At 39.5% G+C, this 19,742-nt stretch overlaps 1 protein-coding gene across 1 annotated transcript in view; it reads left to right on the plus strand.

Moving 5' to 3' along the window:
- Positions 1-19,742, plus strand: part of LRP5 (LDL receptor related protein 5) — a 412,593-nt gene that overhangs the window by 115,681 nt on the left and 277,170 nt on the right. Inside the window, exon 3 of the mRNA XM_078682857.1 lies at positions 5,488-5,685. Coding sequence (XP_078538983.1) covers positions 5,488-5,685 — 198 coding nt within the window. The remainder of the gene's footprint in view (positions 1-5,487; positions 5,686-19,742) is intronic.

Raw genomic sequence — 19,742 nt, forward strand, 5'->3', positions numbered from 1 at the left:
CCTATTTATATTAATGGCATAAGTTGGTGGTTCTTCTTAACTTATGACTTCTATGGATCCTCACTGAATTAATGCTGGAAGCTCGGCGTCCTACATCTATTTCTGTGATTTGAACCTCAACAATAATACACTTGGTATGGCTCTAGAGTACATGTACACATGTGCACATATCATATTTTGAGTTGGAAAAAACAGAAGAATATATATATATATATATATATATCAAAGCTGCTTCCTTCTCGTCTTTTTCAAAAAAGAGTCAGCACTCACGGGAGGAGGATCAAGGATTTTATTTAGACCCTCTGAGCACCAGACGCGTTTCGGCTACTGCCTTTGTCAGTGGTACCTATATATATATATATATATATCTATATATATATATATATACATATATATATATATATATATATAGATATATATAGATATATACTTATTTAAGGAGCTTTATGAAGTACTTCTCTGTTGCCAAACTGGCTACCTCAGAGCGCTGCGGGAGTACAAAACCATTGAGGCGAACAATGGGGAAGGGAATTCTAAGATTGATATCATTGTACAGATGATGAGGTAGAGGCTTATACAATTATGCTGTGTGGAGCACATAAATCAAGGAGACCGCTTATATGATCAACGTTGTTGGGGCAATATTTGTGTTGGCTTTATACATAATACATGGTGTTATGAACTTTAAGCTGCATTGTACCTGGAGCCAATAGACTTTGATCACTGCTGGCGAGGTGGGTTAGAATTTTCTAAGAGGTAGGCAGATTGTGTTCGCTTGGTTTTGTATCCTTTGATGATTTTTAATGTGAAACGTTTGCAGGCCTGCGCAGCTACTGTTGCAATAGCCCCGTTTAGAAATAATCAATTCCCTAGTTCTTTGAGATGGGAGGGCAGGAGGAGAAGTCTAATTTTTCTCAGTATGGCCAACTGGTAGTTGATGCTTTTAACACCAGTGTTTATCTGAGGTTTGAAAGACAGATCCTTGTTGAAAATAAATCCCAGTTTTTTGTACTTACTGATGGTAGACTGGGTTGTCGCAAGGTTTTTGGCCAATCAAATGGAGTGTGCTTTGTAATTTTGACCTGTTGACTTTGGATTTATCTCTGTTGAGGCATAATAAATTGTCCCCAATTCAAGAGATGTGTACCATACAGGTGGCAAATTTGTTTTGGTCAGTTGGGTTTTCATTTTGTCTGAGAAAGATTGAAGAGTTACCCTTGCATAGCTGAGGTTTGAGCTGGTATGAGCCAATGATTGATGCCCGAGGGTGCATGTATGCATTAATATTAAAGATGAATGTGATGATCCTTGAAAGTCTCTAGAATCTGTTAGTTTCCATGTGGGTTCTAGAGAGCCAGTTCTGATTTGGTATTTCATGTCGGGCAGGAATTATCTAATCCGTTCTATGGCACTGCCTATCCGATCTTCAATCTGTTAAGCAACATAATGTGATCCACAGTGTAATAGGCATTTGAGAGATTGAGGAGAAGCAGCGCTGCTGGCTATTTGGCATCCAGGACTAATAGCTCTGATAAATATACATAAGATCATCTTGTTTCCAGTCTCCTTTCTGGCCAAAACCTGATTTGGTTATTATATAGGAGGCTATTTGTTTCATGATAATCTTACTGTTGGGTAAGTTTCTTTTCTGATGAATGCCAGAATCTTTTCCGCTGAAGGACTTTATTGCGATTGGTAGGAAATTGGATAGAACGTTCGGGTCTGCTGATGGCTTATTTAGCAAGGAGGTGATTGCTTTAGCATGGCAGGTACTTTTCCTTCTTACATTGAACCATTGATGAATTCTGTAACTTGTGGTACTACTGTATGGAGGAACTCCTCAATCCACTTGGCTGCACCAGGGAAGGTTGTGGTGTCTGAAGCTTGTGTTTCTGCAAATGATCACACTTGTACAAAGTTAAAGTTGCAGAATGATGTGTTAAGAGGGAGCTGGGAAACTGGATATTTCGGAGTACTACATAATTTGTAATTAATTAAAAAATTTCGCTAAAAAAAAAAGTGACATTTGTTACATAGCAAGGCTAGAGCGTGGGCTTGGTTGACGGGATGTTTGAAGACAAGATTTCTCTAAATAGTTTTGAGTTCGCAGAAAGCATTGGCAGATAACACTGTACATTGGGTGTAAAAACTCTTCTCCGTTCTGTTGATAACCCGCACCGGCATCCGCCCGCCCAAACCGGCCTGTGGCCATTTACTCTCTCCCACAGCAGATGCCACAAATAGTCCGATCTGTGAACCACAAGAATAGGCGAGCTGGCTGAAGTAATTGGGGAATTGGTGAGCTTTTGCCAAGTTGGCATGCTAAGCCAGCATGTCTGGAGTTTGTGATGTTGGTGTCGGCACATACTGTGCTGTTTTTTCCCTCCACCTTCTTGGGCAGTGAATACATTTTGCCAGTCTCTTTTTTTCTGATGGGTGTACACGATGCTGATGTTCTACAGAAAACTCTGTTCACTGAGTTTTAACATCTATATGTTCTCATTGTCCTCTTTTTAGAGCCTTGGTAGCATGTTGGTGCTGATAGTACTTATCTTACCTTCGTCCCACTTATGTCAGCATGGAGGATATACTTGGGAATCTGGACACCTTCAATTGCAAGAGAGCTTGTTTACACTAGAACAAAGATTTCTTCAAAACAATTAATTATTTAACTTTGGGATCCGTGTTTTTGTAAAGCCATGCCAAATTGCTGTGATTTTTCACAGTAGATCGGTCTTGTTTGTTTGAGGGTTTGTCGCCTTTTCTGGTTCGGAAATGATAGTCCTTTTTTGAATGCTGAAGCCGGCTTGTATGAGCAGATGTAATGTTATCGCAATCACAGATCCTGAAATGCCCATGTTTTTGGACAGTGAGCCTATGCAGACAATTCACGTGTCTTCAATGTATGTCTGTTATATTGCACAAGAACCAGAATCCATATTCTGTGGCAGATTTTGGGATGCATGTGTCAGTGTTACTTGCTAGAAGATTGTGCAGCCCGCAACATATGCTATGGTCTGACCACAAAGTACACATTTATTAGTGCGGGTATATTGCCCAAGACTCTGTGCGATTGTTGAGTGAGTGTTGTATGCTGCTGAGCCGAATGATTGCCATCAGAAATATGTCCTCTTCCCCATTTCTGTGAGTGACTCCAGTCCCCCAACACCAGAAACTCCCCCAGAGTCAAAATGAGGTCGTTTCAGGATTAGCGCATTAATGTGCTTGTGCATTTCTGCTGTAATATTGTTTACAGAGGCATATTGGGACACACTTATCAACAGTAGTAAGATTCCCTTATGCATGCCATTACTTCTGACCCTAATATTAAGCAGTTCTCTATATAGTATGGCAGCTTCACACAGTTTGCTGTATCACATAGATGAGCACCAAGTGCTTGCTGTGTGCTTCCACAGACTGCTAACTAAGTCATAATGTGATCTCGATTTACAGATTCCTTCACTATGCTCAAGTGAATGTGGTCATCATCCTTTGCATTAACCATCCGTTTTCAGTTTAGACTGCAGTGCCTAGCAACCACTAGCCTTGTTGAAGTACTTGCATCTGTGCCCTGTTCTTTCCCTTTCATTGAATTTTATTGATAACCGGTTTGATACAAAAGGAATCTACGCACGTTTGAAAATAAAATCGAATGCCCAAGGTCAGCTTAATGTAACATCACTCTATCCTTCTAAGCACGTATAATTTGTTGTGTGCTACTCCACCCATACAATTCTTTAACAAGTTGGCTGATCTAGCCCTTGAAGTCTGCCATTGCTCCACCTGCTGTAACACTGTAAACTTTATCTCCAGCCCTGTCCTACCTCCTTGGCCAACGACTAGCAGGCGTGTATTTTCACAGGTATTTATTTCTGCTATCACGAGCTGGTGTTTAGGGTAAATTTGTCAATAAATGTGTTTTTAGATGAGCTGAGTCCCACAACGTATTTCAGACGAGCATCTCTTATTTTGTATTCCTTTTATTGTGAGCTATGTATAGGTCTAAAGAACTGTTTTAGATGATGATAATTGAGTTGGCCGCGTTCCAAGCCATTGCAGTATGGCACTAGATGCATGTGTGCCTTCTTGCTGTCAAACCTGCTCTGTATGTTGACCTTGGCCCCATCAGAACCTTACAGCCTCTTTACAGCGTGCTTGATCTGGTGATTGTTGGATTTAGTGTCAACACGAATGCCTGATGAGTTGCACTCTTCAAACGACTTGATGACAGTAAGTGGAACCTTGATGATGTCTTGGAGCTAGACGTGTAGCACAGGGCGTGTATCCACAGTGTCTGCATTTCGACCCAGCCAGGACATTGCACAGGATGTGCCAATCCAGCAGACCGTAAATCGGTGACTCATAGTGAGGTGCATCATTAATGTATAGGAGGCTGATTTTACATCTGCACCTCGCTGTAAATGGAGTGATGGAGGCCTGCACGGGACTGGTGACCTCTACCTAGCTATCTAGATTTCACTTTTTTGAAGTGCCAGCACTGTGTCTCCTATGTCTTCTAAGGACTTAGTTCACAGTAATAAAGGACATTAGCCATGATACCTTAATAAATAGCTTGCAGTAAAAGGAACATCTTGAGGGTCCTTGGGGCATCTCTAATCCCTCCCCGCCCATGCAGTCAGCAACCCTTCATGGAAAGCTTTCAATTTCCGAATGATGCACAACTTACCTGCTGTCAATCTTTCATTGCTTTAAGGCCTCCATACCACTCGAAAAGCATGGATATATTTCCTTATGATTTGCAAGAAGGGGACCTTGATTGCCCCCTTTTCCCTTGTCACTCTGAAGGTCTCGATGTTATTGGAAATTGCGAGATCATTTGTGAATTGCAGTGTACTGATGCTGCAGTTCACTAATGAATTTACATATTGTAGCTTGGGATTTCGTATTCACTGGCATTGCTTGTCAGTTGTATAGTGCGGAGATTAAACCCACAATCCCCTTGTCCATAAGGATCACACTGGTAAGCTTGTTACTCTAAGTCCGGGTCTACTTGAGAGACCTCCTTGACCTTAGGGTCCTCAGACCCTGAAGGTGGTGGGATTGTCCTAACTTATTTGTCTGGTGAGGTGTACATCCTTAAGAACAGGCAGCTGAGCTTCAGGGGACAGCTTCCTTATTTATGTGGGTACCATACTGAGGGTTTAAAGCACAACCGACACCTCTGTTCTAATTAAACAGCCACTCTTGAAATCTGTGCCCCAGATCAGCTTGTGCCAATGCACACCGTATTGGCAAATCATAAATAATTCCTTAAATATAGTGTCTATTTAGAGAACAGTGCATGTTATTTTCCTACTTTTTTAAATTGTGCAAGATAAAATCCTGCTTCAGATGTCGAATTTGTGAAAATTGTGTATTGCCACTGGATGCAGGATGGATTTTCATAGGCCCTCCAGGGCCAGTGGTCATGAGGTAATGGATCAGCTGGTTTGGCTACTGACTAACTTTTCAATTTCCTTCTCTTAGGTATATGTATTGGACAGACTGGGGTGAAACGCCACGCATTGAGCGTGCAGGCATGGATGGCACCACACGCAAGATTATTGTGGAATCTGATATTTACTGGCCCAATGGGCTGACCATTGATCTAGATGAGCAAAAGCTCTACTGGGCAGATGCAAAGCTGAGTTTCATCCACCGGGCCAACCTGGACGGATCCTTTAGGTAAGCTTTCATTTGATCTCTTCGACTGCTCTGTATGACGTGTACGAAAACTAAGATGAGCCACCGGCCATGACGTCACTCAGAAAACATGCTCCATTATCTTTTACTCATTACGTTGACCTGGTGTCTTTATAGTTTCTTCTCTTGACATTAAAGGCTTTTTTGCAGACAAGTTGTATTTCTCAGACAGTGGACTGTTTTCGCTGTAGCAAAATGATATATGCTCTATTTATTCGTTGTTAGGATTTTTTTAGCGTTTTGGACAATGGGTGTTCTAAAATTGCAAAGCTAAATAATTCCAAAAATAGCGGTTATTTTTGTACTGTCTCCAGTACACGGGGTCTCATTTGTTGCCGTGTTGTCCTATTGGTATGCTAGTGCAATCCTGGTGTGGGTTTCACAAGCTCCTTTGACCAACGTTTGCTTGATCCTTTTCCACTAGACAGTTGTCATGCTCTTGATTTCCAGTTGACATTTTCCACTGCTCGTCATAAGATTTTGGAATGCTCATTTTTCCCCGTGGCTCGCTTGCATTCGCATGTCCATGTAAGGGTGATCATTTTGATACTGTTTGGCTGATGAGGGTAGTATAAAGGCTTCTCTCTGTAGAAAGTAAGGTTGCTACATTGTCCCATTTAGTGAAAGAGACTGCAGTCCTGCTGCAAGGTTCTAGCACCCCCAGTGAATAACCTCTAAAGAAGAGATCTTATCTCTGCATCCTGGAAATTTGTCATAATTCTAGTTCAGGCCTGGATTCATATACGAGAATTAATATCCTTGAGATGTATTTCATTCTTTTTTAAATTTGACATGCAGTACTATGGGATCCTAAAACATTTTGGACACCATGTGCATTGAATATTGTTTGTCGTATTGTGTATTGTGCATTAATGTTGTATTGTATATGCGAGGTTCCTTTAGTCTTAATACACCAGAGGTGATGCGTGCTACCACTACCTGGACTGATGTGTGTGGTATGAGCCAGTGTGTAGTGTATTTGTATTATTAGTTATAATTGCACCGTTTAGTGTACCCCCTGTTGTATCGAAAAATAAACTAGTAACCCCGTTATCAGTGAAGTGTGTAAAGCACTGATGCAGCCAGTACCTATGTTGTGCTCTGCAGTGTACTGTGCATGGACTTCCATTGCGTGCTGTATCTTTTATTGGCTTAAGTCAGTCCTTGCTGCGGAGTGCTTGCTTGGTTACTGGGAGGTCATTTCTTAGCTGGCCTGTGAGATTTTATACAGTTGATAGAGTGAGACTTGTAAATAACAATGGAAATATGCTTGAAGCTAGCTAGCCCATTTCTTATTTCATAATTGGTTTTTATTCTAGCATTTTGAAACACATGAGTATTGCTATCAATCATTTATTTATTTGAGTCAATTTCTTAAAAATGTCAGAATCATTAATTTCTATGTATCAAATCAAGTTCATTGTCGGTTTATAATGATTCATCATATTGCTTACCAAATAAATATGTACTTCACTACTTGTACTTTAATAATTGGTAAACGTATCTGTCTAACGTTTGTATCATTTATCAGTCTGTCTGTCCGTCTATTCATTTATCTTTATAGTATGTACAGATCCCTTATACACAAACACACAATCATCAAAGCAAACCATAGTTCAAACAGGCATTACAATATTGCAATATTCTTGTCAAAACTGAAACAACAAGGCTTAATAATCAATTTCCAAAGTTAAAAGAAATCTGTGCTTTGAAGGAGATGGCACATGCCTGGTATAACGTATGATAGCTGAGGCCACTACCGGTATGTGATCAATGGATTGCAGCGTTCTTCATGCCACACTTTCTACATAACTCGCCATTTGTAGCATAACTTCCAGCTTTGAAAAAGTTGTCTACAGTTTTGCAGAACTTAACTGGTCTCCCATTCAGCTGTCGACTGATGTGCTCAGTAGGTGGGAATTGTGTTCAGGTGGTATCAATATACTCAGTAACTGAAGAGGCAAGTGTTTTTGGGTACAGCCGGAATGTACTTCAAACAAGGTGGGCCTAATGATTACTTATTATTCATGAAAGGGTTTTTCGCCTTTCGAACAAATTCAAGAATGCATGACATTGTTAATAAAAAAGCATTTCTAATAAGTCACTCTAAATTTAGATGAATTCCAGATATTTTAAATCTGTTTGTAAGATATTATGCATTGACTCATAAATGCACTCCAAATGATATGCTTCATACTACATGCCCGGAGTAGAAGAGGTATGTAGTTTGCTACAAAAAGTGTTTAGTTTCATCGTGAGTGGAACATTGTGTTTTGCCTTTCAGAGGTGAAAAGAGCAGTGTTAATAAAATGTTCTTCCACGCAAAAACATATCGGTTATTAGTGACATTTTGAATAGGATATGATGATTGTTAACCACCTTCTTCCTCATTAAACCACTCAGTTTCCTTTATCACGGGGCTCTGTATGTATGAGCAACAGTTAGTTAAAATGCCACAACACAATCTAGAAAGCGATGCCACAGAGTGCCTCGTGATTTCCATTACTGTACTGAATAATGTAGTTAACCCTGCTGTTTAATTTGGCACTTAGTTGTTGAGACAGTGGTATCCATCTCATCGCAGGTTGAGAAAGATGCAGACAATTTTTGCAGATTTATGACGGCGGTGACGGGTTGGATGCAGAGTAATGGCCCAAAGTTGAACTCGGATAAAAACGAGGTATTGCTCTTTTGGAAAGAGACCTCTTTCTGCAATGCGTCCTGGTGGCCCACTGAGCTGGGCAAACTTCCGAACCCTGTGCAGAAGGCAAGAAACCTGGGAGTCATTTTTGACTCTAAATTTCTCTGCTCAAATTAATGCAATAGCTTCAGGTTTTTTTTTACATGCTGCGTGTTCTCCCAAAAAAAACGTCCTTTACATTCCATTTGACTTACAGAAGACTGTGATGATGGCCCTCATCGCATCTAAAATAGATTACTATAATTCACTTTATCTTGGCACCTCCAAATACCTGCTAGAAAAATTACTGTCTCTTCAGAACGCGGTAGCACGAACACTTCTGAAAATTCCCAGGTTTAAACCAGTCTCTCATTTATTGTAAGGTCTGCACTTGTTGCCAGTGGAGAAGAGGGTTTCTTTAAAGGTGCTGTGCCTTATGCACAAGGCTCTTTACAAGACGGGCCCATCTTATTTTCAAGAACAGTTCTTATGTATGGTACACGCCTGGCAGAAGTCTTAGATTTAGTTCTGCGTTCATGGCCGTGGCCCCACGAATCAAAAGAGTACACTTGGGGGGGGGGAGGGGGTGGGGAGTGGCAGAATGCTAGCTTATCAGGGGGGAAGTTATGGAACTCCCTTCCCCTGGCTGTCTGCTCACAACCAGCATTCCAGCTATTTAGAAAGCAGCTAAAGACTTGACTGTTTCCACTTTAATATGCGGGATCACCCTGGTTTTTCTTTCCCCCCCCTAAACCTACGGCACCTTTTCAGCCTGGATCTTCTCAGCGCGAAGACACCCTTGGACAATGCATGCTATATAAAACTATTTCATTCATTCATAGTACCAGTGACCATGTTCATAGTTTGGTTTGTTTTCTTGAACCTAAAACAACTATTAATACCCTTCCATATACACTCTGTAACAATTGTGCCACATACTTCCAGATGATTAAAACGGGCACAAACTGTTGATCAATAGCAAAAAATAAAATGAAACATTTGACATTTTCAAGGATAAAGCTCTTTATATTTGGTTGGTTCTTATTATCTTGAAACCAACTCATAGAAGTAACTAATACTGCATGGGCCACAACCCAGTAATTACAGATGTTTAACTAAAGAAGTGTTCAGATTTGCTGTATGGTGGGGCGGTGGGGGGGGGGGGGGTAAAAGGGCTTGGTTGAAAACATCACTAATGATTTTAAAACTGAAAAAAAATATATGTATATATATTTCAGTATGACTCTGTGTGTGTATATATTGTATTGTATTGTAATTGCATTTATATTGCACTTACTACCCCTGACGAGGCGTCCAAGTGCTTTTTCAGCGAGTAGCACGTCACTCCAGAACCCATAAAGGATTAGTGGTGAATTAGTATAGTGAAATATGAAAGTGATTTGAGTGATGGATATGTTAGTCAGTTATTTGGATTGAGAAGGATAGTGGGGGGATAGAAGAGGGAAAAAGGTTTGCATTTATATAGTGCTTGCTACCCTTGATGGGGTGTTGAAGCACTTTTTCGGCGAGTAGAAGACTACTTCGGAACCCATAAAGGATTAGTGGTGAATTAGTATAGTGAAAATATGAAATTCATTTGAGTGGTGGACATACATGTTAGTCTGTTATTTGGATTGAAAAGGATTGTGGAGGGATGGAAGCGAGAAGGATTTAGAATGTTTTTGTTTTGGGGGGGCGGTCATAGCAGTAGTAGGAGGTTTGGGATGAGTAAAAATGGGAGATGGAAGGGGATGAGTAAAAGGGAGGTGAAGGGAGAAGAGTCAAAGGGAGGGTTTAGAAAGGCTTGTTTTGGGGGATTGGAAAAGTAAAAAGAGGTGCATGGAGTGGTGGAGTAGTGAAGAGTCTTGAAAGGGTTATTTTAGGGATCACGGTAGTGGTGTTGGGTTTGGGATAAATGAGAGAGTAGAAGTAGAGTATATATTGATAGAGGTATAGGGTGAGAAATAGGGTAGTGTTTTGGAAAGAGTAGTATAAAGAGGTTTGAGATGAGTCAGAGAATTGAAGTAGAGTATATATTGAGAGTGTTATAGGTTGAAAAATAGGGTAGTGCACTGTATATGCTGAATTAAAAGAAAAGTAATAAACAAGTAACAGTAATAAATATATAAGATTCAAAAGAAATAAATATATAGATCTATGTACATGGAAGGTATATACATGCATAAAGGTAGGTATTTTATGTAGCTTAAAGATGCATTAAATAAACTCTGGCTTTCAAGTGTTGTTGTCCTTTAAATTAATTTTATTTATATATATTTTGTTGTAGACCAATAGTGAAGCAATTGTAGATAAATAGGATATGGGGGGGTTACTACATGAAGGAATCGTGCTTAAAACATCTCTGGAATGCAGTTGAAGTTGCAGCTCGGGTAGCTGGTAAGATTCCACTATTTACAGCACAGGCACTTGAAAGGCTAATTACAACAGGCTTCTGGGCTAAGGAGTGATTTATAACATACACAAAAGTAATTTCCATAGATTGCAATCCACTCCCCATGCGCCGTGTGTTGGTGTGGAAAAGGATTTCAGAACGCAGATTTGTTTGGAATGTTGTCGTTGGACGTCAAGCGCTTCCATCTGTGATAAACCAAAGACTTATTCCTTCAAGACACTGCACAGATGTACCCACTTATGTAAATCCCCATTTTAGGTTTGGCCTAGAAACAGCTGTAGCTGTTTCCCCGACTTGCTTAATAAAAAAAAAAAATCTGTATGTATGTGTGCGCGTGTGTGTGTGTGTATATGTATGTATATATGTATGTATGTCTCTCTCTCTCTCTCTCATATATACATATATATATATATATATATATATATATATACATACATACATACATACATACATACATACATACATGTTGGCTGGTGGGAGGAGCGGGATCTCATCGTGACCCCTTGTTTTAAGCATGTACGGTATTGGATGCATTTTATTGATGATGTTTTTTGTGTGTGGGAGGGGAATGAATCTAGTGCCCAGAATTTTGTAGAGTCACTAAACAACAGCAATTTCAACCTCTTCTTTACATATAACGTGAGTAAAACTAAATCTGAGTATTTGGATGTACAGGTTAAAATAGAAAACGACACTATTGCAACATCTCTATTCCGTAAGCCCACTGCTGGCAATAGTATTCTACATGCCAGCAGTAGACATCCGAGACACTTGATTGAAAGTATTCCCAATGGGGAACTTCTGCGCCTTAAGAGCATCTGCAGCACTCCTGAGAGCTTTGAGAAAGAAGCCAAAGAAATGGTAGGGCGTTTAAAAGCAAGGGGTTATAGTGATTCAAACCTATCCAAGGCTCTTTCTAAGACCCAAGAACAAACTAGGTTGTCCTTACTGGCACCGAAAAGTCCTAATGAGGTGGATGATAATGATACTCCTCGCTTGATAATGACATTCAGCAGGCAGGAGAGAAAGATCAAATCTATCATTAAAAAGAATTGGTCCATCATTATGACTGATGGAGTTTTAGGCAGAAGATGGCCTGATACCCCGACCATTACCTATAGGAGGGCGAGCAGCATGCGCAACAGGATAGTGAGAGCAAGTCCAGAATTAGGTAGTGGCAGCACCTGGTTAAAAACTAAAGATCGGTTTTGCAAATGCTCCTCCTGTCGCGCGTGCAAATTTGGGACGAACACGGCCCATTTTGATACTCCTTTCCCCAATGTTCAGATCGCAATCAAAGACAACTACAGTTGTCGTACTGAGTATGCTTATGTCCTGGCGTGCACCTGCGGCTTACGTTATGTGGGCAGCACCAAGGTGCAGGTGGGCGTCAGGATTTTGCAGCATCTCAGGGCAATCCTGAATAATGATAATACTTATCCGGTTGCACGACATTTTAAATCTATGCATAACAATAACTTAGCATGCCTTACCTACTTTGTGATTGACGCAGTGGCCCCCCTTAGGAGAGGGGGGGAACAGGGAAAAATTGTTAAGGAGACAAGCTACACAATAGAACTTGATAGCATATATCCTAATGGGTTAAATACCACTGAAGGTTTACATAATTTCTTATAAAGTGCGTATAAAATCATGTTTAGACAAATATCAATTTCCCTTAACCTCAACTGATACTGATATTCCATATATGAATTGAACAACGAGTTTTTAAAGGACCTGATGAATTGTTTGTGGATATTGTATATATGAGATTTACACGTATGGATAATTATCTAGTAATATAATTCCCGATATGACCAGGCATTGTATATATACATACATATTTTTAAAGGTATCACTTGTTAATCACTGTATATACACTTTTTTGTGAGGATTAGTGTTTAAAGGTCTTTTTTCTTTGTATTAATGTTATTTAGTATATGAAAGACCTTGTAGGTATAAGGTAGAGGTTATCACAGAATATTACACGTTTAGTATAATTACATGCCACATAGACTCATGGAGAGAAAAAGAAGTAGAGAAAGATAAACAAAGAAAAGAAAAATATGAAAAAATGTAAAATTAATTGTGTACATAGTTTGGATATAAACCGAAGTATAGATCATGAATTTTGCAAATTGGTTGAAGTAATTACGAAGTGGATGATGCTAATCTAAATTCAAGGTTATGGCAATAATCATTGCATTGGCTCGATACATTTTTAAATATAAAGTGAACATTTTGTATAGTATTAGTATCAATGTAGTATGTTGCATACCTTACAATAGTTCAATGAATTTCTATGACAGGGAATTGCATCTTATTATGTTTGGGCATGTGTTATATAAGTTTATAGAAAGATGAGCCGAGCATAATGCACTAAGCATGTATAATCAATTGTCACTCTGGATTTTAAATATAGGAATGTATTTTAGATGTTTATAGTGTATATATATATATATATATATATATATATATATATATATATATTTGTTGTTCATTATAGATATTTATTACACCAGCCACTTTCATTTATTACATTCATATTGGTACCAGCATTTATGCGGTTGAAAATCAATTTTTTGCTATTCTGTGATCAGGTAATACGATCTAGTATATTAACAATATGTATTTACACAGTAAAAAAAGTTTACATTTTAAGTAGTAACATTTAAAAACTTCTTCGCGTTTTGGAGAATGCTGTTAAGAGTATTTTCTTTATGTCCATGAGCGTAGTCATGTGACTCACAGAAGGAGGTGGCATACGAAGTAAACTTTAAAAAGAAGGGCTGACGCGGTGCTCGTTGTGTGATCAAGAGCACTTGATGCTTGAAACGCATCATCTAGAAAGGTTGCAAGAATAAAATCATTTCCTTGCCTGAAGCCATGGGGTCCACCTCTTCATTTTGCCGTGGAGGAGGTTTTGAAGACTTTTGTATATATATATATATATATATGTATGTGTATATATATATATATATATATATCCACACAACAAGATTTGCCATATTTAGAAACGCCAACACAGTTAGAAGTATCTTCCTGTCTTTATTGCAGTTACAAGCACAACGTGCATTCTTCCCCAGTCCAAGCGCCAAATGCATTTCGAGCATGAGCTCTTTTTCAATGGCTTTACACGTAAGTTCTGGCAGCTGTGGGGCTATTTCTTTTCATTTCCTGCCCCGCCCTAGTGGGATATCATCCGCCCTAATGGGATTTCATACCAAAGTGGCTGCTGGGATAAGTAGTCCGCTGCCCTAAGAAGTTCGTGTACACTGTGCTCCCCCAGTGGGTTGAGAGGAGGAGAATCACCTTTGAGCTTGTAAATCACCAAAGCCACAAAAAATCGGAAACTTCCAACTCCTTTCAGCACTCCGAGTGCAAGGTCCGCTCTCATCACGGTGGGGCATTTCAGCGACGTGGCAACGCCGCAAATTAATCCACACAACAAGATTTGCCATATTTAGAAACGCCAACACAGTTAGAAGTATCTTCCTGTCTTTATTGCAGTTACAAGCACAACGTGCATTCTTCCCCAGTCCAAGCGCCAAATGCATTTCGAGCATGAGCTCTTTTTCAATGGCTTTACACGTAAGTTCTGGCAGCTGTGGGGACTATTTCTTTTCATTTCCTGCCCCGCGTTTCTAAATATGGCAAATCTTGTTGTGTGGCTCTATATATATATATATATATATATATATATATATATATATATGTGTGTATATATATATGTATCGAAAAAGACCGTTTGGTCGAAACGCGTCGCCAATAGACGCAATTCTAACACGGACCCTGGTGTGCGAGTCATTTGTGTGGTACCTGGGAGAAAAAACTCGATTTGGGAGCCCTTTCACACATATATATACATATATATATATATATATATATATATATATATATATATATATATATATATATATATATATATATATATATTCACTGAAAAAACCATAGGTTATAGACCATATATAGTTAGGAATTAGCATTTAGAAAACCTTATTTTACTCACACAAAACCATTGAAATTCCATATATAGTTAGTTGCACTAACTATATATCGCGCACCCGCAATCCACTGCTGATGATGTCACATATTACATCATTCATGACATGGTCAGTGACATCACTGATGACATCACTGATGACATCTCAAATGACATCACTGATGACATCACTGATGACATCTCAAATGACATCACTGATGACATCATGACACACCAATACCAGTTACTACATACGCACTCACTGATTCCTACGTCTACACACACATTCACTCATTCACCCATACAATCACTCATACATACAGTCACTCATTATTACAACACTATCATATGCACTCATACACCTATGCAGACAGTCACACACTGCCACTCATCCATGGAGTTACTCACACACCAAGTCAGTCCTGTAAAGAATCAATCACACTTCCATTTCTTCATCTATATAGTTAAACACAGAACACCATACTTCAGTGACATCACTGATGACATCACTAATGACATCTGAAATGACATCACTGATGACATCTCAAATGACATCACTGATGACATCATGACACACCAATACCAGTTACTACATACGCACTCACTGATTCGTACGTCTACACACACATTCACTCATTCACTCATTCACCCATACAATTACTCATACATACAGTCAGTTATTATTAGAACACTATCATATGCACTCATACACCTAGTCAGTCCTGTGAAGAATCAATCACACTTCGATTTCCTCATCTATAGTTAAACACAGAACACCATACTTTTCACACATATACTAACACATACTTACTCTCTTATACAATCACTGATACAAGTACACATTGATATGCACAGTCACACACCTCCCAGCCAGCCACACACACACTCAGTCTTCCATACATCCACTCATTCTTCAATATGTAAAACGTATTTAAACTTTACAAAAACACACAGACACTAGATGATGTCATCAGTGATGTCATTTGAGATGTCATCAGTGATGTCATCAGTGATGTCACTGACCATGTCATGAATGATGTAATATGTGACATCATCAGCAGTGGATTGCGGGTGCGCGATATATAGTTAGTGCAACTAACTATATATGGAATTTCAATGGTTTTGTGTGAGTAAAATAAGGTTTTCTAAATGCTAATTCCTAACTATATATGGTCTATAACCTATGGTTTTTTCTGTGAATTTTCAAGGTTTTGTAAATGCTAATTCCTAACTATATATGGTCTATAACCTATGGTTTTTTCTGTGAATTTCATTGGTTTTTTAACAGCTAATATCTGTAGCTGTAAAATGTATTCTTCTTTAAATCCCAAAATATATTTTATATGTTTATGAATAATTTTTTTTTTAAATATTTTTTTTTCTTCGTTCCCGCTTCGCGAATCGGGAAGCTTCCCGTTAGCTGACCTTGATGCCGCGAAATAGACCGCGAGCCGGTAAACGTTTCTTTACCGCAAGTGCCGCGTTAGAAAACAACATCGTGACGCCTCCCGTCCGCATGACGTTTCACGTTGTCGCGTGATACGTCATATGACGTGCTACGTTAGCGAACTGGTACGCGAAGCGAGTCGCAAAGCGCAGGTTTCTGGAAGCAAACCGGGAGGCCCTGCAAAGCGCTTAACGTAAACACAGCAAGTCATGTGACTTGGTAATAACACTTTTCATTGGTTCATTTCACTTTTGGTTTCCTAATGATGTAAGACTAGGTCATATAATCTAAAATGAACACTTTTGATTGGTTGAGAACTCTTGTTTTTCCCAAATGATGAAAATCCCTCCTTCTTTCCTCACTCTGACTTTCATCATTGTGAGAGAAAGACCCTTTGTGATCACTGAGCAATGGCTTCTTTAGTAGCTTCAGCTGGTGCTTCCCCACCACCTCCACCACATCCAAGGAAGAGTGGACCACCTGCTCAAGTTATAATTCAACAAGAAGAGGAAGAGGACGACGAGCACGAAGAGAGGCAGTTTTTGCCTGAGCAGCCCAGGACGTCTCACCGGAAAGAAAACTTCATTTGGCAATTTTTTAAAATTCCCAAAGGTCAGAAAAAAGTAAATGCAAGATACGTTACTTGCCTTATATGTCAAGATAGACTGTCCAGAGGAACCGAGAAAAAATACAGTTTCGGAAACTACACAATGCATCGCCATATGACTAGGTGGCATCCTAACAACTACAGTGCTGCACAGTTTCGGAACGACCTAGATAATCTCCCTATTATGGCCAGAAGATCTGTTGTACCGGAAGTAACGGGACCAGAGGGCAGGGAGATGGTGCCAAATATACAAATGAAATTTGGTGAAGTAAAACACATCTGCGTATTTTGCGATGGATTCATTTCCTACGGAGAAAGAAGCATCACTCTGATCAACAGAGCTATTGACTATAATATGCAAGTTTGTACGAAACGCCCAAAATAATAAATACTTCTTTTTTTGTTTTGTTGCTCCTGTTGAGCCCTTTACAATGAATCGTTTTCATTGCCCCCTCCAAGAAAAACCCAAAAAAAAATAAAACTGTTCAGAAAAATTCAAAAAAAGTAAAAAAATGTTCCGAAAAATAATAAAAAAATATAAAACAACAAAAACAATTAAAAAAAAAGTTCTTTTCAGAACTACCTCCCCGTTATTAAAAAATTGGTACAATATTTGGAACTGTGCCAACCTCTATTTCTCTTAGTTCGCTTCCCAGTTCGCTCGCCGGTACGCGAACCGGAAGCGAACCAAAAACAGTAAGTATAAGGGAAGGAAACAGACACTTATGTTAAAAGAAAGACAGCTATAGGGGAGTAAACTAGAGATACTATTACCCGTAATCCACTGCTGATGATGTCACATATTACATCATTCATGACATGCTCAGTGACATCATCAGCAGAGGATTGCGGGTTTTTTGGCAACGTGCCTTATCCACGGTTTAATAACGCTGCCTTTTGCTTTATATAAGTTTTCAAATTGTATGAAATATATACCAATAGGTCGTTATGAACCTTTAGGTAGTGCTTTTCTTCATGAGGTCTGGTCGTTTCCATACACATACAGATGTTTCAAAGATGATCAAGAAGTTTATCTGAATGGAGAGGAATGCACTGAGATGCCAGATCATTCACTAATGTGTAGGCACATACAGTTACACGGTTCATGCAACAAACACCGACCAAATATGGCTTGCGTGTTGCAAGGCACGCCAGTTCCTGCTATCATCCCCACGTTCAAGTTGTTGGAAAATGGTAGTTATTTGATGCTCAATAATGAAGATTGTTCTGAGTTAATTAAAAGTATTCCTTTTATCGTAACAGTAAGTGAACGGGTTATTTGCTGCAGAAATGTTCTATTTCCTCCCACACATGAACATAGGGAGTTTTAAATCTGGCCACAAATACCAACCTTGGGACAGATTTCAACGGCATGGCAAGAATAAGAGCTCTTTTGTCTCAGAGAGAGGTGGCCTTGAGTTCGGCCCGTGAAACTTTCGTGCTTCACATAGCGAACACCCGTACAGAGGTGCAGACCCTTTTCAATTCAGATTTGCCTTTCAATTTCAGCAAGATGGTTCCGACTATCTTTAACGCATCCTCCACAAAGGCCCTGGCGCACTTTTTTAAAGTTGTTACCAGTGGTCTCGTGACTTCATTTGAGAAAATCTTTGGAGTCATCCCTGCTTCCTTTCATTCTATTTTCTCCACTCTGGTTCGTGGATTGGCATTTTTACTTGCATTACCAGCGGACGCTCTTGTGCTTTTTTACATTTTTAAATATGGATGTCCCTCCTATGCAACCTCCCACCCTGCAGCTGCTGACACTGTTCCGCAATCGCATGCTAGAATATTATGGCACAATGCCGTTGGCGATATTAAGCACGGCATATGGATTATCTTTTCGATTCTCCTACTTCACCTGTGTCCAGCCTGTATTTCACTGCCTGACCTGTGATTTCGATTGGGCCATTGATTTGTGTCTCTGCGGACCGGTTTCTCCTGACGTCGACTTTAATCAGCTGATGACTCCTATCATTACTCACGAGTTGGTTTGTCCTGGCGAAAGGATTATGGCTGTGGCATTGATGCATGGACTACTTGGTCCCTGGAATTTACTGGCGGCAGCACAGTCTTTCTTGGAACAGAGCTTTCTTGAAAACCCACCGAGCTGTCCTCTGATGGTGATAGAGGATCCGGTGCTGGGAGAGCACGTATGTTCTTTTCCGCTTTTAAATTGGATGGCTGAACTGTTTTCGGATGAAGACGGTGACTTCCTATTGGAGGCTGTTGCAGCTTATTTTGCATACACAGTTATGTCATAGACCTTTTTCATGTTTGATATGCTGAGTACTAGCATTTCATTGACAATTCATTGACTTATTTGTCAAGTTTTTATTATTTACCTTGCCTATTGGCTTAAGACTCGATAAAGTACTTGGCTGTTTTATTTTTCTTTAGCATTAAATTTTCCTAGTTTTTAATGCTTTACCTTGCGGACCGTCCACATATAAACTTGCAATCTGCTCTCATGAGATGGCACTTCTATTATCTTATTCAGTTCGTTTCCGGATCATGGGGAGGTGTCATCTAGGTCCTGGATATCTTTACACCGTGTTAAGTTAGCATGGGCTCATTACCGGTTTAAACGCCATTTTTCCTTTTTTGCAACTTCTGCACACGACACTTAGTTGTTGCTTTAGCTTTCCACCTAGTAGTTCATCGTGGTTTACATGAGAATAATATGTTATTGCTCTACTATCTGCTTTGCTTGTTAAACTATATCTGTACAGCGAGTGCTAAAGTTTCAAGAACAACACGATACAGAATTGTTATGAGGTCTGATCTCCACGACTTCATACTCATAACATAAGTGCAACTTCTGCCAATTCTGGGCATGAGGCGGGTTTTATATTGCTTTGCCGAACACACATACACAACAGTTGATGCGGTTCACATGAAGAGAGAGCT

This window comes from Lissotriton helveticus, chromosome 3_1 (assembly GCF_964261635.1).
Source record: "Lissotriton helveticus chromosome 3_1, aLisHel1.1, whole genome shotgun sequence".
Classification (NCBI taxonomy): Eukaryota; Metazoa; Chordata; class Amphibia; order Caudata; family Salamandridae; genus Lissotriton; species Lissotriton helveticus.